The sequence below is a fragment of the Petaurus breviceps genome, unplaced genomic scaffold (genome assembly GCF_028583685.1).
Source record: "Petaurus breviceps papuanus isolate PSGF00001 unplaced genomic scaffold, PetGlider_PUasm1.0 243, whole genome shotgun sequence".
NCBI classification, from domain to species: Eukaryota; Metazoa; Chordata; class Mammalia; order Diprotodontia; family Petauridae; genus Petaurus; species Petaurus breviceps.
Genome location: NW_027185931.1, coordinates 422,271 through 448,487, shown reverse-complemented (window position 1 = coordinate 448,487; position 26,217 = coordinate 422,271). Strand labels below are relative to the sequence as shown.

General features: G+C 37.7%; 1 protein-coding gene across 1 annotated transcript in view; it reads right to left on the bottom strand.

Annotated features, from left to right (window-relative positions):
* The window catches only part of LOC138167649 (vomeronasal type-2 receptor 26-like), a 61,666-nt gene extending 39,174 nt beyond the window's left edge, over positions 1 to 22,492 (bottom strand). Inside the window, exons 1-3 of the mRNA XM_069096582.1 lie at positions 22,333 to 22,492; positions 19,245 to 19,524; positions 15,103 to 15,394 (exon numbers count right to left, since the gene is read on the bottom strand). Coding sequence (XP_068952683.1) covers positions 15,103 to 15,394; positions 19,245 to 19,524; positions 22,333 to 22,492 — 732 coding nt within the window. The remainder of the gene's footprint in view (positions 1 to 15,102; positions 15,395 to 19,244; positions 19,525 to 22,332) is intronic.
* Positions 22,493 to 26,217: the final 3,725 nt, after the last annotated feature.

The following is a 26,217-nucleotide window of genomic DNA, read 5'->3' as shown; positions in this document are numbered from 1 at the left end:
TGTGTGAATGAACACCCTCCACCCTGCACAGATTCCAGAAGCTAGGCCTAGCAGTGCTAATCATAAGTACTCCTGGGTCATGGCTGTGAACAAGCTAGCATATGACCAGAGAGGGCAGTATCACTGGGAGTAAGAACATTTTCAGGACAGCCTGGTTGGGGGAACATAACTGTGCCTTGCAGGAGAAGAGGAATCACTGAGATTGAGCCCCAGAGAGAATTTAGGAAACAAGAATAAGGGGGACCTGAGGTTTACAGCAACATTACCCACAAATTTAGATTAAAACTTGATTATAGGACCAACTAGTTGGCACAGTGAATAGAGCACCAGTCCTGAAGTCAGGAGGACCTAGTTTCAAATCCAGCCTCAGACATTTAACACTTACCAGCCTTGTGTCCTTGTCAAGTCACTTAACCCTAATTGGCCTGCCTTTCCCTGAAAGAAAGAAAGAAAGAAAAAAAGAAAGAAAGAAAGAAAGAAAGAAAGAAAGAAAGAAAGAAAGAGAGAAAGAAAGGAAGGAAGGAAGGAAGAAAGAAGAAAGTAAGAAAGATAAAGAGAAAGAAAGAAAGGAAAAGAGAGAGAGAAAGAGAGAAAGAAAGAAGGAAAGAAGAAAGAAAGAAAGACAATAGCTTCTTAAAAACTAGAATTGGACAAGCAGAATTGAATGATATTATAAGACACCAAGAAATAAAAATACTAGAAAAATAGAAGCAAATCTGAAACATCTCATTAGAAGAGCACCCTATCTGGAGGAGACCTGGAGGAGAGACAATCTAAGAATTGTTAGACCACCTGAACGTTGTGATCTAAAAAATAATCTAGTTACATCAGGAGAAATTATTTAGGAAAATTTTCCTGAAATTCTAAAACAACAGGATAAAGTAGAAATGGAAAACTACTGTAGTCTACAACCTTAAAAAGATCATATGAATAAAAAATACAGGAATGTGGTAATCAAGTTTCCAAAGTCCCAAATTATGGGGGCAATTTGATAAGAAACAACAACAAAAAAAAAGCAATTTAAGTACTGTGGTGATGTGGACAAAATTTCACAAGACCTACCAGCTACTACACTAAAATTGGGTGTTGGAATATTATATTTCAAAGAGCAAAGAACCTAGGTTGTGTCCAATAATAACTTACCATGCAAAGTTGAGTATATTCCTGAATTAAAAACAGAATATTTGACATGCTAAAAGGCTGTCACATAATTATAACAAAAAGACCAGAACTCAATGGAAAATTTTATATAAAAGATCAAGAAGAAATACAAGAAAAACATTAAAGACTATTTATAAGGCCCTCATTAAAGTCAAACTCGTTACTCATGTATAAAAACATGATTATTCTTAAAACTGTCATTATTACTAAGGTAGTTGTAAAAAAAAGGTTTCATGATGAGTTTTGTATGGTAGAATTATTTTAAAAAATGAAATTCAGAAGGAAACAGTAAAAAAGGTGAAATTATCTTATAAAATGGGATTGAAAGAGAAAAAACCTAATAGAGTGAAGTAGGTGGGAGTGAAGAACTGCTGATGTTGGAACCTCACTCTCACCTTGGTTGAAAGGAAACAACATATGCATATGGAGAGGTGTAGAAGTCTTCTTGGACAGAGGTGAGAAAACTGAGGGACATGGTGGGAGATGGACTTCTAAAAGGGTGTATAGGATGGTAAGGGGTGGCAAGGTAGCACAGTAAGTAATAGCACCAACCCCCGTGTCAGGATGACCTGGGGATCGAATATGGGCTCAGATATTTAGCACTACACCCAGAAATACCTGGCTGTGTAACCTTGAGCAAGTTACTTAACCCCAATTGATTTAAAAAAAAGATTAGCATGGTAAAAGAGATGATGAGTGAGGAAATCTTAGAGTGGTAGGTAAAATGAGAAATGAGGGTAAAGTTTAAAGTAATAGAGATAGGTTAAAAGGAGAGAGGAGGAAAATAGTAAAATTAAGATAGAGGAAAATTTTCAAACAGTAATTTTAACAGTGAATGTGAATAAGATGAACTCCTGCACAAAATTAAAATAGCAGAACGGATTGAAAATCTAAATCCAATAATATGCTATTTACAAGACACATATTGAAGAATGGAACATGCACAGAGAGTTAAAGAGGAGGGTTGGAGTAGAATTTATTATGTCTCAATTGATGCAAAAAAAACATGGTATAGCAATTATGATCTCTGATAAACCTTTGGTTAAAATAGATTTTATTAAAAGAGATAAACATGGTAGCTACATTTTAATAAAGTACCAAAGTCATTGAAGCAATATTAGTTCTAAACCTATATGTGCTGTAGCATTTAAAATTTTGAAAGAAAAGTTAAATGAATCACAGGTAGAGATAGACAGTAGCACCATAATAATAGGAAACTTTGATCTTTCCCTCCCAGAGCCAGATAAATCTAACCAAAAAATAAATAATAAAAATGATAAGAAAGTGAATAGAATTTTAAATATTCTAGTTATGATAGATATCTGGAGAGAACTGAATGGAAACATAATTCATTACACTTTTTTTTTAAAGCAATTGGGGTTAAGTAACTTGCTCAAGGTTACACAGCCAGTTATTATTTCTGGGTGTGGTGCTGAGTATCTGAGCCCAGATTTGATCCAGGTCATCCCGACACTGGAGCCAGTGCTCTTACTCCCTGAGCCACCTGGCCGCCCCTAAGCAATTGGGGTTAAGTAACTTGCTCAAGGTTACACGGCCAGGTGTTTCTGGGTGGGTGCTAAGTGTCTGAGCCCGGGATTCGATCTCCAGGTGTTCTCAACACTGGAGCCGGTGCTCTTACTCGCTGTACTACCTGGCCGCCCCCATTACACCTTTTTTCATGGTTCATGGCACCTTTACAAGATTGACCATATATTAGGATATAAAAAGTTATGGTTAAAAGAATAAAAACAAAAATGTAGATATTTTCAACTCATATTGTGATAAAAATTATATTTAATAAGGGACCAAGGAACCATAGATTAAAAACAAATTAAAATAACGAAAAATGGTGTAATGCCAGAATATTTAATAGTAAAGATGTAAAATTATGTTATAATGTGGTAATTATCAAAACTCTCTGGTATTTACTATTAAGTAAAAACCTAAATCAATAGAACAGAGTAGAAATTCAATGTACATCAGCAAAAAACAAAATAAGCTTGGCTTTGACAAGTTTAAGTACTAAGGTTTTGTGAGAGAAAATCCATTATTTGGTAAAAAAAACATTTGGAAAACTGGAAAGCATCATGGCAGGAACTGAGCATAGATCAGTGTCTTAAATCATTTACCAAGATAAAGTCAGAATGATTACATGATCTATATGTAGAGATTTTACAGGAAAATTAGAAGAACATGGAACATATTACTTATCAGGTTTAACAATAAGGGAACAATTTATTAAAAAACAAAAAGGAAAGAGAGCAAAATTAGCTGTAAATTGATAATTTCAATTACATGAAATTTAAAATATTTTATGCAAATAAAATAAATGTAGCCCAGACCAGGAAGAAAACAGAAAAGTGGAAGAATTTTTTTCTATAGAAAATTTATCAGATCAAGGTCTCACATCTAAAATATATTTTTTAAAACTTTGTCAAATCCTTAGGAATATGAGTCATTACCCAATTAATAAATAGCCAAATGATATGAGCAGTAGTTTTCCAATGAAGAAATAAAGGCAATTTATAGTCATATGAATAATGCTCTAAATGATCATTGACTAGAAATATGCATATAAAAACATCTTTCATATTTTACCCTTACTAGATTGTTTAAAATGATGAGAGGGAAAGTCACAAATATTGTAGGGGATAATGAAAATGGGGATATGAATTCAGTGTTGGTGGTAATGTGAAAGACCTGATAAACAGAAGTATGGATAGAAGAATTATATATAAATATATACAGATGCATATACACACACACACTTATACGTATATAATTACTTGTGTCTAATGGTAGCCATCCCCAGGGCAGGGGTTTGGAGAAAGGGAAGAAAACAAGGAATCTCCCTGATAATTTTGTTATATTATTGAAAAGAATAGCAAGTTATGCATAGTAGACTTGCAGTTTCATGTGCAATAAGCTTTTTATTGTACTACATAATGGAAATTTTTATTTTATGTAGTAAATTACAAATAAAATTAAGAAATCTAATTAGAGATTAAACAAATTAAACTTAAAGACTGAGTGGGTTGAAGAACAATTCATGGATTCAATCAGGAGAGATCATTAAATAAAAAACATATGTCTAAGATTCTTATTAATAATTTGGTAGCTCATAGAAAGATTGGGGAAAACCTGAGAATGATATGAATTGTAAAGTAAAGCCATTTAGGAACAGCTAAAAAGAGTAATTATTGTATACAAACGAGGCAGAAGAGGAAGAATCTCTACAGAGGATTTAGATGGTGGAGGAGAACTGGTAGTTATGCTGATGGGGTGCTTGGAACCCAATTCCAAGACTACCTTTTTCTCTAGCTTCAAAACAGTATTCCTGACAGTTTTCTTCCTAGCCCAAGGACACTATGCCTAGGAATAACTCATGAGTGGGTCCCAGTAAAACAAACTCTCTTTTCCCATCACAAGAATAAGTTGACCTTTGAAGAAATTCTCTTATAAAAAACAATACTATCTTGTAACCACACAATTATTGTGTATTGATACCCAAAGTTGGTGTATACAACCCAGAAGTCAAGCTATAGACATCAATTCTCAAAGCTATCTTGCTACAGATGTAACAGAACAAAAATACACTCCTGAGAAACCAATTCCCCAGGTTTCCAGTAGTGAATGACACCAGTGACAAGGAAGCTTTAGTGTCATTCCTGTCAAATGGTAAGCTCCTTAAGGAGTTCTGCCCACCATATTGGCATTACATAAACCTTTGCCACCTTAAAGAATGCTTGAGTGCATGAATTCATGTCAGTCAAACCTGTCCAGCTCTCTGGTCTTTTGGGGGGGTATCCCTGAAGCCCTTAAACTGCCTCACTACCACCTGAAAGAGATCCTATTAAGAAACTCACAGAGATATTATAGTTAAATTCTGAAACCTCAAGATCAAGGACAAAATATTATGAGCCACAAGAAAAAAAAGTATCCATATTAGATATATATTACATATTTGCAATTACAATCACAGAAGACCTAGCCCTGGTGACACTAAAAGATCACAGGTCTTAGAACAGTACGCACTGAAGAGCAAAAGAACTGGGCCTCCAGACTAAAATATCATGCCCAACAAAGCTTCGGATAATTCGGATTACAAAAAATGAAAATTGTTCAGCTGTCAGACTTTTAGGACTTTGTTAAAAAAAAAAAACACCCTGAACTCAATAGATGAATTGACATAAAACAGTGAAGAGAAATGTAAGATACACACCAATGACTAATTACAAGGGACTAAATAAGGACAGAATGTTTACTGCTCATGTAAATGCAAATGAAAATGCAAAAACTATGTCTAAGATTGTTACTAGTAATTAGGTAGCTTATAAGAAAGACTGGGAGGGGTGGCTAGGTGGCGCAGTGAGTAGAGTGCCAGCCCCGCAGGCAGGAGGACCTGAGTTTGGATCCAGCCTCAGACATTTAACACACACACTACACACATACACACACACACACACACACACCTAGCCATGTGACCTTGGGCAAGTTACTTAACCCCAATTGCACTCCAAAAAGCAAAAAAAAAAAAAAAAAAAAAGGAAAGACAGGGGTTGACCTCAGTATGATATGACTTCAAAAAGTAAAACCTTTAAAGAACAGCTAAATGAGTAATTATCTTATACATATGAGGTGCAAGAGGAAGAACCAATACAGAGAAATTATATGGGGGAGGGGGCTGTTAGTTCTGGAAAACTACTGTCATTGGGAATGGATTTAAAAGAGAAAAATACATATACATCTGGAAGAGCTCAGAAGTCTTCTAATAAGAAATTAAAATCTAAGGGAGATAGGGAGGAAGGAGAAGGTAAATGCACAATCTTTAGAGGGGAAGGTGAGGAAATAGGTTAAAAGGCCAATATAGAAAGGTCTTTAGACTTAGGGGAATGGGAGGATAAGGGAGGGAATATTAGAGGGGGACAGAACAGGTCAAATGGGTATATAAAAGGCTATTTACATTTAGGGGAACAGGAGGATAAAGGAGATATTGCTAGAGTGGGGTTAGGTTAAGTAATAGGAGGGCAACGTAGCATGTAGAAGTAGAGGAGTTAACAGCGATAGGAAAAAGATCCCACTCCAAACATTACCTTCCCCCCACCTCCCACCCACCTTCCCGCCCCTCCACCGGCCCTGCCACATGTGGACTTAGCAGGCTGCTGCTGCCACTGCTACAACTCTGCATGCTGGAGATGGTTTCTCTCCTTTTTTAATTCAACAAACTTTTGTGTGTCTACAGTGTGTGAGACACTGAGGTCAGAAAGGCGAAAATCACACTGTCCCTCTCCTCAAGGAAAGTATAGTCCAGTAGGGGATAACACGAGTATGCACATACCTATTACTTATGGAATAGTAGATTGGGCATGGCATAGTGGATTGGGCACTGGGCTTGGAGTCTGGAAAACCTGGGTTCAAATTTCATCTCAGATCCTTACTAGCTGTGTGACCCTGGGCAAATCATTATCCTCGGTTTGCCTCTGTTTTCTCATCGGTAGAATAACGAGGTTGGCCTTGATGATCTCCAAGGAGCCTTACAGTTCTACATCTAGTATCCCACATTAAAATGAGTTAAAGGCATTAACAGAAAGAAGACAAATGGGAGGAAGGGGGATAAAAGAACAAAGTAAAAAGTGTACAGCAGAGAACAAGAGATAAACTACAAATAAAAAAAGAAATGATGAACAGCTTTCAATATAACATGCAGTATTTAATATACAGGCTTTCGTTAAATGATGTTATTGCTATTTATTCTAAATGCTCTCCTGTGTTCTGTGTAAATGACATGTTTTTTTCTTTTACATTTAAGTTTACAATGTTAATTTTTCTTTTCTTATTGCGTATATAAGTTTAATATGTGTCTAAAATAAAAAAGGAAAAAAGAACAAATCATTGACACAAAAAATAATTTCATTAAAGATGATGACAATACTGACACAACATATCAAACCCTAAGAAATGCAGAAAACCAGTGAGTAGAGAAAAACTGATATCTCTAAATGCTTACATCAATAAAATGGGGGGAAAGCAGTCGAACAGTTTGCATATGCAATTAAAGCTACTAGAAAACGAATGAACTAAAAATCCCCAACTAATCACAAAATTGGAAATCCTAAACTTTAAAGGAGAGATTAATGCAATTGAAAGTAAAAAAAAAAAGGTGGCCAGGTAGCACAGCGAGTAAGAGCACCGGCCCCAGTTTCTGGATGACCTCAGGGATCGAATCCGGGCTCAGACACTTAGTACCACATCCAGAAATAACTGGCCATGTAACCTTGAGCAAGTTATTTAACCCCAATTTCTTAAAAAAAAAAAGTAAAAAAAATAGATAAATAAATAAAACTAGGAATTGGCTTTATAAAAAAAATAATATAGATAAACAATTGATTAACCTGATTTTTAAAAAGGAGAAGGGAACTTAATCACTAGTATCAAAAAATTAAAGGGTTAATATATCACGAATGAAGATGAAATTGAAGCAATTATAAGGAGTTATTTTACCCAAAATATGCCAACAAATTTAACAATTTAAGTGGAATGGAAAACTATTTACAAAAATATAAATTGCCTAGATTTAGTAGAAGAAATAGAATATCTAAATAGACCAATTTTAGAAAAAGAAATTAAAAGGGCCATAAATGAGCTTCCTAAGAGAAATGCGACCAGATGAATTTGTTTTATTTTATTTTTTTATTTTTTAAGCAATTGGGATTAAGTAATTTCCTCAAGGTTACACGGCCAGTTATTTCTGGGTGTGGTGCTAAGTATCTGAGCCCAGATTTGATCCCCAGGTCATCCTGACACTGGGACCAGTGCTCTTACTCACTGAGCTACCTGGCCGCCCCAACCATATGAATTTAAAAGTAAATTCTATACAACATTTGAAGTTCAGATAATTCCAATATTAAGCAAATTATTTGGAAGAACAGGCAAAGAAGGGATCCTCAAAACACTTTTATGAAGCAAATATGATAGATACTTAAACCAGGAAGAGTAAAAATGGAGAAAGAAAATTATCGACAAATTTAATGAATATGGAAGGAAAAAAATCCTCAGTAAAACACTAGCTAAGAGATTACAACAGTATATTACAAAGATTCTTCTTTTTGAACAAATAAGATTTGTACCAGGAATGCAGGGATAGTTTAACATAAAGAGAACAATTGACACGATGGATTGCACCAATAATAAAACTTCAAAGATGCCATGAGTGTATCATTTGCATTAAAAAAAAACATTTGAAAGGGAAAAATGTATTGGCATAAATGGATTTTTCCTTAAATTGATAACATGCATTCATGTAAAACCATCAGCAAGTATTATTTTAATAGGGATAACCAGAAGCTTTCCTAGTAAAATCAGGTGTGAAGGATGAATATTGACAAAAATATCATTGAATATGTACTGGAAATCCTAAAAATAGAAATAAGACAAGAAAAAGAAATAGAAGGAATCATTATGTGGAATGAAACTATCTCTTTGGTAACAATATGCTGATATACTTGGAAAATCCAAAAATCTTGAGTAAAAAAGTTAGTTGAAACAATTAATAATTTTATCAAAGGAGAAGGCTATTATGTAAATCTGCATAACTCATCAGCATTCTTATATATCACAAACAAAACCACACAAAAAGAAATAGTAAAAGATAGTTCATATAAAATAATTCTACATGGTAAAGCAAACCCCAAAATCTGAGAGTTCACCTCCCAAAAACAAAATTTGGAATGATATAGACAAAATTTATACAAATAAAATTCAAATAATAGAAGAAAGGTTATTCATAGGCAGGAAGTGACAATATAATAAGAATGACAATATTACCCAAATTAATTCATAGATTCAATTCCATCTCAAATATTTAATTTACTTAGAAAATATTATAACAAAATTAATTTGGAAGAACAAAAAGTCAAAAATATCAAAGCACCTAATAAAAACAATGCAAAGGAAGGAGGCTTAGCAGTATCAGAGATTAACTATACTATAAGGCAGTAAGTATCAAAACTATCTAATATGTGCCAAGAAATAGAAAGGTAGATCAATGGAATATAGTAGACATACAATTTGAAGCATCAGATAAACATAATAATCTTTTAGCTGATTTTCCAATTTAAATTAAGATTTGGGATAAGATAAGAAAACATTATTTGGTAAAAATTACTGGGAAAACTGGAAATGAATATGAGAGAAACTGAGCATAAACTTGGCATGTCTTACACTGTATATCAAGATAGGCTCAAAATGGACACATGATCTAGATATAAAGAAAGTTAGAAGAACATGGAATATACTACTTATCAGACATCTGGACAGATGAACAACTTATGAGTAAACAAGAGGAAGTGAGAGCAAAGTTAGATACAAAATGGATATTTTTAATTACATTAAACTAAGATTTTAATTACATTAAATTAAACATTTACAAGTAAAACAAATGTAGCCAAGATCAAAAGGAAAGCAGAAAATTAGGGTTATGGATATTTTCTCAAATATAGGTCTCACATCTCAAACTTCTAAAGAACTTTGTCAAATCTGTAAGAAAATGAGTAATTCCCCTGATGATTAATGGTCAAAGAATGAGAACAGACAGTTCTCCAATGTGAAAAGTGCTCTAAATGAATATTGAGTAGAAATATGCAAATTAGGTGGGGAAGAGTCAAGATGGCAGAGTAGAAACACCACCTGCACGCAGCTCCGGTATCCACCTTCCCCAATCCATGTAAAAAGGGGACTCTAAACAAACTTTGGAGCTGCAGAATCTGCAAAATGACACAGAGAATCTAACCTCCCATTGAGGACAGCCTGGCAGGCCAGCAGGAATCGGCCAGCTCAGTGCTCTGGGAGCTGAGCCCAGCCCCATACCTAGGTTTCAGCCCCAGGGCGGGCCTGACCAGCCACCGGCCAGATGGAATCCAGATCAGCAGCAGCTGTGGACATTTCCAGATTTATCAACACATAGATGTGAAGGACAAAGTGAGAAGTCAGTGAAGTCTGGACTTTGGGACCCAGTAAGTGGGAGTGCTTGCCTTTTGCCCCCAGGGAAATAAGCTGATGAGCCACCAGGCACAGGCAGCCAGTGCCACATGGCAGCTTCAGCTCCTGGCCTGCAGAGTGTAGAGGGACCAAGCACCATTCTGAGGGGTAATAGCTTTTGCTTTAACCTTCTTGGATCTGGATTGCAGTCTAGGGTGGAGGTACTGGGTTGTGTATCCAGCTTGCCAGAGCGGGTGGAGATCTCAGAGAGGACACCCATTTTTTTTTAAAGCAATCGGGGTTAAGTAACTTGCTCAAGGTTGCATGGCCAGTTATTTCTGGGTGTGGTGCTAAGTATCTGAGACCGGATTTGATCCCCAGGTCATCCTGACACTGGGGCCGGTGTTCTTACTTGCTTAGCCACCTGACCACTCCTAAGCAATTGGGGTTAAGTAACTTGCTCAAGGTTACACGGCCAAGTGTTTCTGGGTGGATGCTAAGTGTCTGAGACGGGATTAGATCCCCAGGTCATCGTGACACTGGAGCCAGTACTCTTACTAGCTGTGCTACATGGCTGCCCCAAGGTTACCCATTTAATTCCTCCAGCAGCTGAGAAAACCCCAGCGTTTGGGTCGAAAGCTACCCTATCTGGTGGCAGAGCCCTACTGTGGCAAAGAGCCCAGGGGTCAAGTGACTGAGGGGCAACATGACCAGGCAAAAGGAATAAAGCAGAGAGAAGATTCCAACATTAGACTCCTTTTTTGGGGACAAAAAGGAGCAAAGCATGGAACAGGAGGAAGACTGTAAAGTCAGAACTCCTGCACCAAAAGCTTCAAAGGAAAATACGAGCTGGTTACAGGCCATAGAGGACCTTAAGCAGCAGATAAGAGAAGTGGAGGAAAAATTGGGAAGAGAAATGAGAACGATGCAAGAAAATTACAAAATTAGAGTCAACAGCCTGAATGAGGAAAATAACACCTTGAAAAATAGACTAACTCAAATGGCAAAAGAGGCTCAAAAAGGCAATGAGGATAAGAATGCCCTTAAAAAGCCAAATTTACCAGATGGAAAAAGAATCCCAAAAGCTCAATGAGAAGAATCATTGCTTCAGAATTAGAGTGCAGCAAATGGAAGCAAAAGACTTCATGAGAAATCAAGATGCTGATAAACATATCCAAACAAATGAAAGAATAGAAGGCAATGTGAAATATCTCATGGGAAAAACCACTGACCTGGAAAATAGATCTAGGAGAGATAATTTAAAAATTATTGGACTACCTGAAAGCCATGATCAAAGTAAGAACCTAGAAATCATCTTCCAGGAAGTTCTCAAAGAAAACTGCCCTGATGTTTTAGAACCAGAGGGCAAAATAGAGTTTGAAAGAATCCACCAATCACCTCCTGAAAAAGATCCCCCCCAAAAAACTCCTGGGGATATTATAGCCAGGTTTCGGAATTCTCAGATTAAGGAGAGAATATTACAAGCAGCCAGGAAGAAACAATTTGAATATTGTGGAAACATAATCAGGATAACCCAGGATCTGGCAGCTATAACACTGAGGGATCGAAGCCCTTGGAATATGATATTCTGGAGGTCAAAGGAGCTGGGATTAAAACCAAGAATCACCTACCCAGCAAAACTGAGTATCATGTTTCAGGGGAAAATATGGTCATTCAGTGGAATAGAGGACTTTCAAGCATTCTTGCTGAACAAACCAGAGTTGAATAGAAAATTTGACATTCAGATACAAGAAACAAGAGAAGCATGATAAGGTAAACAGGGAAAAGAAATCATAAGGAACTTATCAAAGTTGAACTATTAACATTCCTACATGGAAAAACAATAATTGTAGCTTATGAAACTTTTCTCAGTAGTTGAAGGGAATAGAAATATATATGTCTGTATATGAGGGTATATGGACATATGAATACATATGTGAATGTGTGTATATATGTTTACAGGTGTACATAGAGGGCACAGGACCAATTTTACAGGAATGAATGATACTTAAAAGGTGAAATTATGAGATGAGAGAGGAATATAATGAGAGGAGATGGGGAGAGACAGAATGGGGTAAACTCTCTCATATAGAAGAGGCAAGGGAACATGTTTACAATGGAGGGGAAGAATAGGAAGGCAAAAGGGAATGGGTCAACCTTATTCCCATTGAATTTGGCTTGAGCGGGGAATGAAATACACACTAAATAGGGTATCTCACCCTTCAGGAGAATAGGGGTTAAGAGGATGAGAGGGGGGATGATGGAAGGCAGGGCAGGCTGGGGGGGGAGGGAAGTTGGGAGCATCTATTTTTGAAAAGGAATGGGAAAAAATTAGAGAATAGAACAACTGGGAAGTCGGATAGGAGGGAGTGAAATATAGTCAGTCTTTTACAATATATTTACTATGTTGTTTTGCATTATTCTCACTTACAACCTATATTGAACTGCTTATCTTCCCAGTAAGGGTAGGAGTTAAGGGAGGAAGGGAATGAATCTGGAATTCAAAGTTTTAAAATAAAATATTCAAATATATATACATGTGTATATGTATACTATTATTAATACTATTTTACATGTAATTGGGAAATAACATATACAGGCACTAGGGCATGGAGATCCATTGGAAAAGTCGAAAGGGGTATGGGAGAAAATATAGGAGAGAGCACATTGTAGGAGGGAATATCCTGTGGGACTGCTGTTTTGGAGGGGGTGGGTAGGGGAAAAATGGGGAGAAAATTTGTAACTCAAAATCTGCTGGAAATGAATGATATAAATCAGAAGTTAATAAAACATTTAAAAATAAAAAAGAAAAGAAACATGCAAATTAAAACATCCTCCCAACAGCAAGAAAGAGAAATAACATTTAAAGTTACTGTAGAAATTATAAAATATTCGTCAGTCTACCTGCCAAGACAAGTACAAAACACTTTTCTCACAAATAAAGTCAGATCTAAATCATTGGGAAAACACTAATTGCAAATATTTAGGCTGAGCAAACTTAATAAAAATGGCAATTTTCCTGAATTAATCTACCTATTTTGTGCCATATGAATCAAACTACCAAAATTATTTTATTAGCGCTAGAAAAATAATTACAAAATTATTCTGGAAGTACAAATGTTCCTGAAGGTCAAGGGAATTAATGAAAAAATGCTAGGGAACGTGACCTAGCCATGCCAGATTTTAAAGTGTATTATAAAGTAGCAGTCACCAATACCACTTGGTACTGAATGAGAAAAAAGAGTGGTAGATCAGTGGAATACATTAGGTACACAAGACACAGTAGTCAGGGACTAGAGTAATCTACGGTTTGATACACCCAAAGACTCCAGTTTCTGGGAGAAGAACTTACTATGTGACAAAACCTGATGGGAAAATTGCAAAACAGTATGGCAGAAACTAGGCATAGAAAACTGTGCTGACTGGGTCCTCAACAGGTTCTTCTTATTAACTCAAAGGGAGTCAAGAATGACTCACTTCTGTGAGACAATTCTTTTACATTTCCTAATCTTTATCTCACTGGATAAAATGATTATTCCAAAAATTCTCATCTAACGGTAGCTAGGTGGCACAGTGAATAGAGCAGAGCAATGGCCCCCTCGTCAGGAAAACCTGAGTTCAAATCTCAGGTATGTCAATTATTCTTATTTCCTTATTTGTAAAATGAGTTATTACAATAAAACCTACCTTCCAGGTGTGTGGTGAGGATTAAATGAGATAATATAAATAACAAGAATAAAAGCTAGGACATGTAGTACTAACTATGTGTCAGGCACTTTATACCTGTACAGTAAAATGCACACCTTAAATAATATATAAATGTTAGGCGTTGTAAAGTCTCCTGCAGTATTCCTTCTACCTACAGTCTTAACTGATGAGCTTATTTCATACTTCACAAAAAACTTGTCATTTATAATGAGTTCTCTATTCACTTCTCATAAAATGAAAGTATAAGTACCTTCCCTTGCTCTTTCACCTATGAATGTGAGGAAGGAGTCTCTCTCATTCTAAAAGTAAACTTCTCTGGATACATCCTTGATCCCATCCAATTCAATCTTCTTCACCAGATTGCCTTCTGTATTGTTCCCACTCTCTCACTAACCTGTGAACTCTCCTTATTTACTGGCTATTTCCCAGCTACTTGTCAATATGCTCACATCCCTCTTTCCAATCCTAGAAACAATGCCTACTGCATCCCACTAATCCTGGTAGCTATTGTCCTATACTTCACCTCCTCATCATGGATGAATTCCTTAATCATTCATCTATGTTCAAAACCTTCTCTTCTTCTCATCTCACTTTCTGCTAGACTTTCTGCCATATAGTATCTAAAGTCTTTATCTAAACTTGCTCTCTCTAAAGTCACCTATGATCTCTTCATTGTCAAATCAAATCTTCTTTTCCAAGTCCTCATACATGCCAGCATCTTTCCATACTAGTGATCATGCACTTCTCCTCGATGGCTTGTCTTCTTTTGCTTGTTCTAGTGTCCCCCCCCCTCCCCCTGCCCGCGGCCTCTTCTGCTGTCTGTATCACTGATACTTCTTACCCTCTTGTCATGTATGAAGCAGATTGTGCATGCATGAGGAGAGTACTGGATGTGGAATTGGGAAAAGGTAAGTTCACTTCTGTCTTTAGACACTTACTGTTAGTGGGACCATGGACAATGATGTGATTTCTGTGCGCTTCAGTTGGGAAGAATAAGGGCATCTGCCTCACAAGGCTGCGGGGGGGGATCAAGTGAGAAAATATTCGTAGGAGTGTTCTGCACAGGGCCTGACACACAGTAGGCGCTCTCTAGATGCTTAGATATTCCCCGCCCCCACACCTCCACAAGGTTAGGTAACTCTCATTCTATTCCTTGTGTACAATCTGGATATAAGTCAGTCAGAGGTCCTTCCATTCTCTCCTAAATTGGAATGATCTGATAAAGGTTTAGAAGGTAGGAGGTGCAATATCACCCACCTGTGGGATCTTGTAAAGCTCCAGCAGGGTCCCCATCTGGATGGACAGAGCAGATGTGGCTCCTCCAATGGCAGCCACAGACTTGTGCTGCCCTCTGCAGCTGAAGTTAGGGACTAGCTGATTCCCTCCTGTCAACCACCTCAGGGAGCTCTCCAAGGTCCTCTCATCACTATGGTAGGCATTATAGAGCTGGAATCCCAGAGAAATGTTGGGCAACAGAAAAGGGTGCCTGTTGATCTCCTCCACAGCAAACTTTATGGTCAAGGCCTGCTGGTAGTTTTTGTGGAGCCACCTGAGAGGCAGAGAATCAGAAACCACTAACAAAACCTGAAGAGAAAATGCATTTCAGTACAAAAGCTCTCTGTTATGTGATGTTCAAAAGAAACATTTCAGCTCATTTTGTGTTTATAACCGACTGCGACAATAATAGTAACTAACATTTATATGGGCCAGGCACTGTTTTCAGCAACTTAAAATGATTATGCCACTTAATTTATATAACAATCCTGGGAGATATATGTTACTATTATCCACATTTCAGAAATACAAAACTGAGGGAGACAGAAGCTAATTGATTTGTCCAACATCATCCAACCAATCAGTGAAACTGGATTTAAACACAGGTCTTCCTGACTTGAGACCATTCCTCTATACTCTGCTGTACCTTTCAGGCCCAAGTTGATTATTAAGAATGAGCTGACTTATTCCCATATTACTCCTTTTCTGTGGCTCCTATCAGGTTTCTGGCTAGTTTTACAAATTTCTAATTTGGATGTGCCTGACAGACTCATGCATTTATTCAACAAATAAGTTATCAGCCCATATTATGTGGTAGATAATGTCAGTGATGCCGATGGACCTTGTTCACAGAATGTTCCATGACACAGTAAAGAAGGCAAGAAATGCCCACATGAGTTTAATACATGGTATCAGGGGAAAAGTGATCATGCATGATAAATAAAATGTAAGAATGATGAGTATGGGGGTAAATTTTCAAATGAAGTCATAAGAAAAGGTTTCCTGAATATTGGTATACCTCTTAAAGGAAGGTCTTTAATCAGCCAGGAAATGTGTAGTATATGTAAAGGGTGGCAGTAGGCATGAGGAACTGAAAATGAATAATGAAAAAGGTCCTGGAGACTGTCTGAATGAATAGATTTATGGGCTTGGGCTGCTGAGTTAAAATTTAGCCTTGGATCCTGGGCAAGTCACTTAAAGTCCTTCTGCCTCAGTTTCTTCATTTATAAAATTAGGGACAATAATCACTTCAGGAGCACATAGAAAGTGTATAAGTGAGCAGGTAGCTAGGTGGGACAGTGGAGACAGCTACTGGCCAGATGTCAGGGAGACTTGAGTTGGAATACAGTCACAAACTATTATTATCTGTGTGATCCCTGGCATGCCATTTCACCTCTGTTTCTCTCACTTTCCTCCTCTGTAAAATTTGCATAATAATAGCACCCCTCTGGCAGGGTAGTTGTGAGAGTCAAATGAGGTAATATTTGTGAAGCATGTAACTGGAGTAGGAGGCACTTTGGGTGCTTTGTAAGCACCACGATCAGGGGGCTCTCTGTCCATGTAAACTATTTATGAACCTCCTGATCATCATGTCTGGGAAGAGGGGACTGCAGAAATAGGAAGCAAAGTTAGAAATGGGAATCCTGTGAAATTTGCACGCACAGCATCTGCAGTCAGGCCTTCCCACTGTGTCTTCATTTCAAGGACAAAACCTTATCCAGGCCTCCATTCCTTCTCCCCACTGCCTTCTCTTTGCTATTAAAGTGTAGAAGAGCTGAAAGTCAAAGTCACCTAAAACACTGCTGCTTCTAAGCAAAGAGCTCTTCTATTCCCGTCAATATTCTCTAAAATAATTACACTCTGGACATTTTTCTCTGTCAGTTCCCACTTTAAGGACAACAGAGCAGTTTTCTGGGAGGCAGCAGCTGAGAAGAGAATACCTCAATCTGTCCCTTCCCTCTTGTATTTGCATCCAAACTGATTTTACCTGAAAGAAGCATGAGAGGTTACCTGCCAGATCTCTGAGCATTTGAGATACCAGTCCATTCTTTCCATGGTTTTTAAAAATCAGCTGTTCACCCGAGCCCCCAGGCACACCCCCCACAAAGTCTTTCTTGTCTTTCTCCACAGCCAGTGCCCTCCACACCTGGTAATCATTTTGTACCCATTTAGGTCATATTTACATACGAATATATTCTTCTCTCCATTCTAATGTAAGAACCTCGATGACAGGGATGATCACATTCTTAGCCTTTTATCCCCAGAGTGTAGTGCAGGAACTGGCACAAGGAAGTGCTTAATAAATGGCAGCTGAATAGTGGCTTTCTTTCTAGTTCACTCACATTCTCTGCCGTTAGAATGAGGCACTGCACAATAAGCTGTTTTTCTCCATCCAGGACAATGGCTCAAAAAGAAGTTGGTCAAAAACAACATAGAGATGAGAAGGGAATTCAATTCACAGCAGAATCTTTGTCTAACCTGCATAGAGACTTGGAATGTTCCCCCGTCTAAAGACAACCATCACCAGTCCTGTCAGGTGAAGCATAACAAAGGAGGAGAAAATGGCACTGAACATCTTGAACCATTCAAGGAATAGAAATGAAAAAGTATATAAGAGATGGTGTATTCACCATCTCTTATAAAAGTATATTCAGATGGTGTTTTAAGGTTTTCAAAGGGCTTATACGTATGATATGATTTGATTCCCACTAGGACCATGGGATGGAGGCACCCAGAGGTTTAGTGTTTTGCCCCATATCACAAAACTAGTAAATGTCTCAGATAGGTTTTAATTCAGATATTTTTGACTCGAACAGATTTTATTTCCTTATGCAGAACCATTAAAGGAGATATAGTTAGGGAGGAGGGGGAGTGGGGACACAAAGTGAAATAGAGAAATGTAAAGGAACCTCAATAGTGAGAAAAAGACAGAGATGTGCAGGCAGATAGAGATCCAAAGGAGTAGTGAGATTGTCCATGGACAAGGACTATTTGTTTTTTTTTTCTATAATCTGTCTTTCATTACCCTATCATACATTCTTGTACCACCCTTTAACTCTTCATCCACCTTATAGTGAAGCTCCTTGGAAAGAAATATCTTGAAAGAGAAAACTCTGTGTGTGTGTGTGGGTGGGTGTGTGTGTGTGTGTGTGTGTGTGTGTGTAAATCTGGACCCCACTGCCTCCACACCAGTTTGTGATGTGCAGACTCACAGAGGTTTACATCTGAGGCTGCACTGTTAGATGTAGGGTTCCTGGTGTATTTACTCCACAGTGTGCAATAGGAGCAGAGCCCAGACAAAATTCCATTCTTGGCCTGGCCATAATAACAATGATCGCATAGTCTAATAAAATTCTGGAACTGAGGTCCAATTCCAATTTGTCACCTGCTTTGAGCTCAGCATAACCTGATTAAAGAAACAAACACCAAACCCTCCCACATCGGTCAAGGGGAAATCAGAACATTTCATATCTTTAAGTGTGACACTCATTTCAACATCAGTATTTTATATCCCTAAGGATTCCTGTTTACTTTAGCTGGTTTCCATCTCTACCTCTGTCATCCCAAGAAATGCAATACTAATGATCTCCCAGTTCCCAACTGAAGCCTAGCCATGGATTTGTAAAGTTAGTATGATCACTAAGGGTCAGAATATGGGGAGTGGAGGAATAAATTACAGTGAATGCTACAAACTCTCTCTCTCTCTCTGTCTGCAACTTCTCAAGGCCAAGACCCCTGAGGATGTAAGAAGTGCAGGAGAGAAATGCAGAGATACAGAGCCAGAGAGACAGAGCTAAGGGAAAAAAGATATATAGAGACAGAGATAGAAACAAACCAGATAGCAAAAGAAACTGAAACAGAAACATAAGAGACAGTGATATAAATAGAAAAACAGAAAGAGACAGAGAGACAAATAGAATGTACTATATCTTCAGTTTTGTAAGAAAACCAGAGAGATTAAAATAGATTGGTGAATACAAACTTGATTTGCAGAGGGGAGGGAGAATTGGAATATCACTGGGCATTACAACTAGGACTTTCCTGTTGGCCCTTTCTTTAAAAAAGAATGCTTTGAAAACATCAGCTCAGTTAAAATGAATACTTTTACATAGAGAAGTACTTACTGATAACTCCTGCAGTCCTTGTTGGGCAGACTTGTAAAAACTTCTGCTTTTGTAAAACTACTCGCTCTCACTGAATACAGAGGGAGAAAGCTTCCAATCACCAGGTCCCCATCTCTGCTGAGGCTGGGGCTGATTTTGGAAAAGCAGAGGGGCTTCTCACTCCTGCACACTGAAGCAGGAAGCTGCAGCAGCAGTGTCAAGACCAGAGAAGAAAGCACCCAAAAAGTGTCTCTCTGAATGAGAAGCAGCATCTCCATCAATACCATCCAAAGTCCCAGACCTTCAAGAATAGAAGCAGTGGCCTGTATCAGAGAAGTTGACTGCTTGAGGCATTGACTGATGGGGAATTGACCAGTCACAGAAATATTACTGATGCCCAGTCTTAAGTCCTCTATCCATAACTGAGGAAACACAAAGGAACATGAGTCAGGCCCTTGTCCATGACAAGGACAATGATGTAAGACCAGGGGTTTAATTTATAAGATTCCTCTGGACATTTCACAGCTCTGTGTCTCTCAGTCACTTGCAATTATGTAAGAAATGAGCCACCCCTTTTAGTTCACTCCTGCCCCAGGCTGCAAAGATACATCTGGGATCACAAGGAGCTCTGGGGACTGTGTTCTCTTCAGCATCTCCAGCTGTATCTCTGCATTCAGGGGAAAAACAGAAGTTGAATAACATGTCTTGCCCTCTTCCTAACATTTCCCATAAGAGCTCACATGATGAGTGAAATTTTGGAGTCTCCCATGGTCCCTTTTCAACTTGGGAACTTGTGTGTGTTTCTGTGTGATAACAGGGCTGCAGGGACTTTGTTTCTGGCCCATGTCACTGCTTCAGGGAGGAGGTTCTGGTAGGGCATCCTGGATCTGACTGTTCGATAGGACTCAGTGTGAGCAGACAACAGCAAACACTTTCAGCTCAGGCATCTGCACTGAGAACTGACCACTCATGGCCAAAGGTCCACCATGTTCTGTGAGTAAGAGATCATGTGGACCTGTACTTAAGCACCCACAATCCAGAGGAGTCACTCCCCAAATCCTATCTTTGGATGTTCTCATAAAGTTCTCTCACTATGCTCAGGATCATGGAAGTTTAGAGATGGCTATTGCATAGCCCAATTTGTACCAAGCAGAATTTCCTTCTACAAAGATAAGCCTTGGACACACATCACAGCCACAATTTCTCCACCTCATGAAGGGTCATATTCACAAACTCTTGGGATGAACACTTTTCCCTCCATCACAGATTCTTAGGATTTAGAATGGAAAGGGAGCTTAAAAGCAGTCTATCATCCTCACCCCCATTTTAAAGAACAACGATTGAGGTCCACTGAGATAAAACAACTTACCTGAGATTATCTAGTGAACAGCAGATAAATCATTCTAGTTCAAGGAACAGGATTCCAAGTATAGAGCTCTCGCCATAAGGAAATCATTTTTATTTTCAATGTTCCTTATGGGAACCACATCCAAATATGACCCTCCATGTCCAGAGAGTTCCCTTCTAGAACCACTGCAAAGGGACCTCACAATTCATTAAGAAATTACTGGAGCCTTGACTCGGAATTACAGCACCTGGAAGAAATGCACTTGAGAAAAGTGGGATGACAGTGATTCTGGGGCATGCTAAGGTGACTAGTTGGAAGCCCATGGAGTGCCACTGTAGGTGCTGATCATCAGCATCGCAGGTGACATGGGTACCCAGTGGCATGATCCTGGTAACCTTCCAAGTTTGGCGTCAGCTGGGCTGCATAGTGAAAACAGCACTGGACACGGTGTCAGGCAGACTTGAGTCAAAATAGTACTTCAGAACATCCTTTTTCTGTGACTCTGGGCAAGTCACTTACCTTCAGCAATCTAACTTTCAACATCTGTAAAAGGGGATGAGAGTAGCACATATTTCTTTGTCTTATTTGGAATTTCAAAGAAGATAACACATGTAAAGAGCTTAAGAAATTGAACATAAACTATGAACATAATTGATTAGATCAATAATAAAAGTTAAAACTATGTTTATGTCAACTGATGCAGAAAAAGTTGTCATAATATATGGCATTGATTTCTATTAAGAAAATTTCAAAGTATAGTTACAAATGTATTTTTCTTAAATTCATAAAACATTTTTATCTAAAACCTTTGCAAGCATTTTTCATAATGTGGATAAGATGGAGGTTTTCCCAATAATTTCAGGGGTGAAATAAAGATGCTCACTGTCACAAATACTATTCTGTATTTTATGGGGATTCCTAGCTATAGCAATAAGAGAGACAAAGTAAATAGAAGGAATCACAATAGAAAATAAATACTAAAGCCATCTCTTTTTAAGATAATAGGTGATATGGATGGAAAATCCAAAGTCTCAATTAAAAAGCTAATTGAAATAATAAATAAATTTAGCAAAGTAGCAGGAAATCCACCTAAATCATCAGAATTCCTATATATCACAAACAAAACCCTGCAAGAAGAAGAAACTCCATTTAAAATAAATCTAAACAGTAGAAAATATCTTATAATATACCTGCCAAAACAAACCCAGGAACTTTACTAGTAAAATTGTTTTTTAAAAAACCTCCTTCATGGCATTCTCCAGATCCTCCTCATGTATTACTCTTTCTTCCGAGCTTGTCTGTGGAGCCTTACTGTTGCTTTCAGCATGTCTACTGGAAATGCCAAGATTGGGTACACAGCCCCCATTTTAAAGCTATGGGCTGTTATGCCTGATTAACAGTTCAAAGATATCAGCCTTCTTGAGTACAAGGGAAATACATTGTGTTGTTCTTCTACCCCTTGGACTTAAACTTTGTGTGCCCCAAGGAGATTATTGCTTTCAGTGATTGACCTGAAGAATTTAAGAAAATCAACTTCCAAGTGATTGGTGCCTCAGTGGATTTGCACTTCTGTCACCTGTCCTGGGTCAGTAAGTTCAAGAAGAATATTGGACTGGGTGCTGTGAATATCTCATTGTTGTCTGACCCCAAATGCACCATTGCTTAAGATTTTGGGGTCTTAAAGGCAGATGAGGGAATTTCATTGAGGGGTCTCTTCATCATTGATGAGAAGGGGATCTTTCCCAGATCATCATCAATGACCTTCCTGTGGGCTGATCTTTGGCTTCTCCAGGGCTTCCAGTTCACAGATGAGAATGGCGAAGTGTGCCCTGCTCACTGGAAACTGGGGAGTGACACCATCAAGCTTGATGTTGAGGGGAGTAAGGAATGCTTCTCCAAGTGAGCTGCTCTCTGCAGCCATGGATGGTCCTCTTCCTCCCCCTCCAATGGGGCCTGCAGATTCATTAGCTGCTGTCTGCAGGACAAATGTGCTTGATTTTCCCCAACCTTTCAACTCAAAGGTCTTTGTAGAGGGATCCCAGGCAGTGGGGGGTAGCTGGGCAAGCCCTCTACTCATGAGGTCTGATTCATCCAGATCATTCCTCCCTCCCTCAGGGCAGCAACCCTCTGTCTGAGCCTGCCAGCTCTCTCTTTCTAACTCTTAATGACGAAGTGCTGTGTTAACAATGTTTGTACCATAGTTACCTCTTTGGGCTCAAGCCCATATCATCTTTTGTAGTTCTATTAAACTTGTCCTAAGGGGAAAAAAACCTCTTTTATGCAAATAAATCAAATGTAAATAATTAGAGAAATATTACTTGTACGTAGGTAGTCAGAGCAATTTAATAAAAATAACAATTTTTAAACTAATTCATAGATTCCATTCCAGTTCAATTAAACTGTCAAAAATTATTTTAGACAATTAGAAAAAATCATAAAATTATTTTGGAAGAAATAAAACTGAAATATATCAAAAGGATTAAAGATGAAATACAAATGAAGGTTTGGCAGTACCAAATCTTAAACTATTTTATAAACTAATTTTAATTTTCAAAACTTTTTAGTCTGGGCTAACAGTTAAAAAGGTAGATCAATGGAAGAGAGTATATATACAATTTACAGCAGGGAATGATTATAGCAAACTTGTATTTGACAAGCATAAAAACTTAAATTTTGAAGGGACAGGGTCAAAGTAGAGAATAGAACAAGTGGGGACAGAATAGGATGGAGGGAAATATAGTCAATCTTTCACAATATATCCACTATGGAAATGTTTTGCATAGCTACATATGTACAAACTACATTGAATTTCACAGCTTTCCAGTAATTGTGCATGATGAGGGAGGAAGGGAAAGAACCTGGAATTCAAAGTTTTAAAATTAAATGTTTAAAATATATTTATATTATTTTTCACATGTAACTGGGAAATATGATATAGAGGCACTAAGGTATAAAGATACATCTTGCCCTACTGGAAAGTTGGACGGGGGATGTGGGAGGATATAGGAGAAAGCAGATTGGGGGAGAGGGTATACAGTGGGATCACTGTTTTGGCATGGTGGGTAGGGGAAAGACAGGGAGAAAATTTGTAACTCAAAATCTTGTGGAAATGAATGATGTAAATTAAAAATAAATATAAGCTTTAATTTAAAAAACTTAAATTTGAGAGATAAGAATTTTTTATTTGGTAAAAATTGTTGATAAAGCTGAAAATCAGTCTGAAAGAAACTGGTTATAGACCAATGTTTTAATACAATTTAACAAGATAAGTTATGAATGGATATATGACATAGACATAAAGATATTACATTCGTTGAAGACTTTGTGACCAAACAAGAATTAGAGAGCATTATGAAATGCAAACTCAATGATTTTGATTACATTAAATTGAAAAGCTTCTGTACAAACAAAGCCAATGAAACCAAGATTAGGAGGAAAGTGGAAAATTGGGAAAGAATTTTTACAACCTATGTCTCTGATAAAGGACTCATTTCTAAAATATACATAGGATTGAGTCAAATCTATAAGAATACAAGTCATTCCCCAATTGATAAATGGTCAAGGGTATGAACAGGCAGTTTACAGAGGAAGAAATTAAAGATATCTATAAGCATATGAAAAAATTCTCTAAATCACTATTGATTAGAGAAATGCAAATCAAAACAACTTTGAGGTACCACATCTCACCAGTCAGATTGGCTAAGATGACAAAACAGGAAAATGACTAATGGTGGAGAGGATGTGGGCAAATTGGAACACTCATGTATTGCTGGTGGAGTTGTGAACTGATCCAACCATTCTGCAGAGCAATCTGGAATTATGTTGAAAGGACTATAAATAATTTCATACTCTTTGACCCAGCAATACCAGTTCTAGGGTTATATCCTAGAGAATCCCTAGAGATCATAGAATTGGTTGGAAGATGCATATATTAAAAAATATTTATAGCAGCACTTTTTGTTGTTGCAAAGAATGAGAATTTAAGGGGTGTCCATCAATTGGGGGATGGCTGAACAAGTTGTGCCATATGCATGTAATGGAATACTATTATGCTATAAGAAACACGGAGCAGATGGACTTCATATTTACCTGGAGAGGCTGATACAAATGGATGCTGAGTGAGAAGAGTAGCATCAAGAGAAATTTGTACACAATTACAGATACAACGTATATGTAATGACAAACTTTGATAGACTGGACTCTTCTCAGCAATGCAGGGTTATAAGTCAACCCCAAAAGACTCATGATGGAGAGAGATGTCTACATCCAGGGAAAGAGCTGAATTTGAATCCAGATTGAAGCAAAGTACCTGCTCTTTTTCTTGTTTGTTTTTTCTTATTTCCCATGGTTTCTTCCATCTGCTACAATCCTTCTTTATAAACTGACTAATGTCTAATGTGAAAATATTTGCAGATTCTGTTCTTGACTGTATGCTGCCATGTGGGAGGGGGAGGAGGAAGGAGGGAGAGAAAATTTGAAAATCAAGGAATTGTGTAACTGAATCTTGTAAACTAAAAGTAAACAAACAATTTAATAAGGACAAAAAAAAAGTCAAAAAAAGAATTTGGAAAAAAAGATATTACATCTCTTGACTATGAGGTTGTCTTGAAACTTCACAAACACCCAGAGATTGAGGGTTGTCAAGAGAGAGAAAGAAACAGATATAGATTCTAATGTTATCCACCAAAATTCTGTTATATTTGGGAAATATAAAAACTTTGGGAAATAATGTCTCTATCCTTATTTGGATGCTCATTTCCTGGTTATTTCTGCAGTGGACTACATATGGAGAGGAGAAGAACTGTCAGATCTTTTCTTGTACAGGAAGGTCTACTGCTGGTTACCCCATCTTTGAGATTTCATTCCATAAATATACTATTTTGAGAAATGAATGGTTCTCTGTTATATTAATTGAATCAGGACCAAAGTTTTCCCTTTTCTACTACCTCTTCCAGAGACCAATCAGTGTGACAAATCTCTTATAGTTTTTCCCAGGCCAAGATCTAATCAAACAGTAAAAGAAATTCTAAGTTTGGGCTAATAAATGTGTTCCTGCTCATGGGTTTTGCTCAGACAGGTTTGGGGAAAGGACGATTCTCTTATTATAAAGAAAGATGATATCAAAATTGATGTTTCTTTGACCAAGATTTGAATGATGCAAGTCAGGTACCTCAAGACCTTTATTTTTAAAAAGTTCACACTTCAAATGGCGTTAAACAATCCAAATAAATTGCCATCGCTGAGGAGCACCTACTCTTCAAAGGGCTAGTAAACTGTGACCCAATCACCTAGAATATGAAAATAAAAGTTACTTCCATGGGCAAACTGGCCATATCAAAGGTATTCCTCAACTTCCATTTCATGGTGTTACACATTGACCATAGTGAGGGCTAAAAGGAGCAAAATCAGAATCCATCATGTAGCCACTAGACAACACACTGAATCATATATGTGTAGTACCCACTATGAGACCACTTCTCTAATTCTGACTCACCTGTCAAGCTTGTTCTCAGAAGGGTGGCTGCTACTAAATACCCTCTCTCTGTCTCTGTCTCTGTCTCTCCCTCCCTCCCTCCCTCTCTCCCTCCCTCTCTCTCTGTCTCTCTCTCTCTGTCTCTCTCTCTCTCTCTCTCTGTCTCTCTCTCT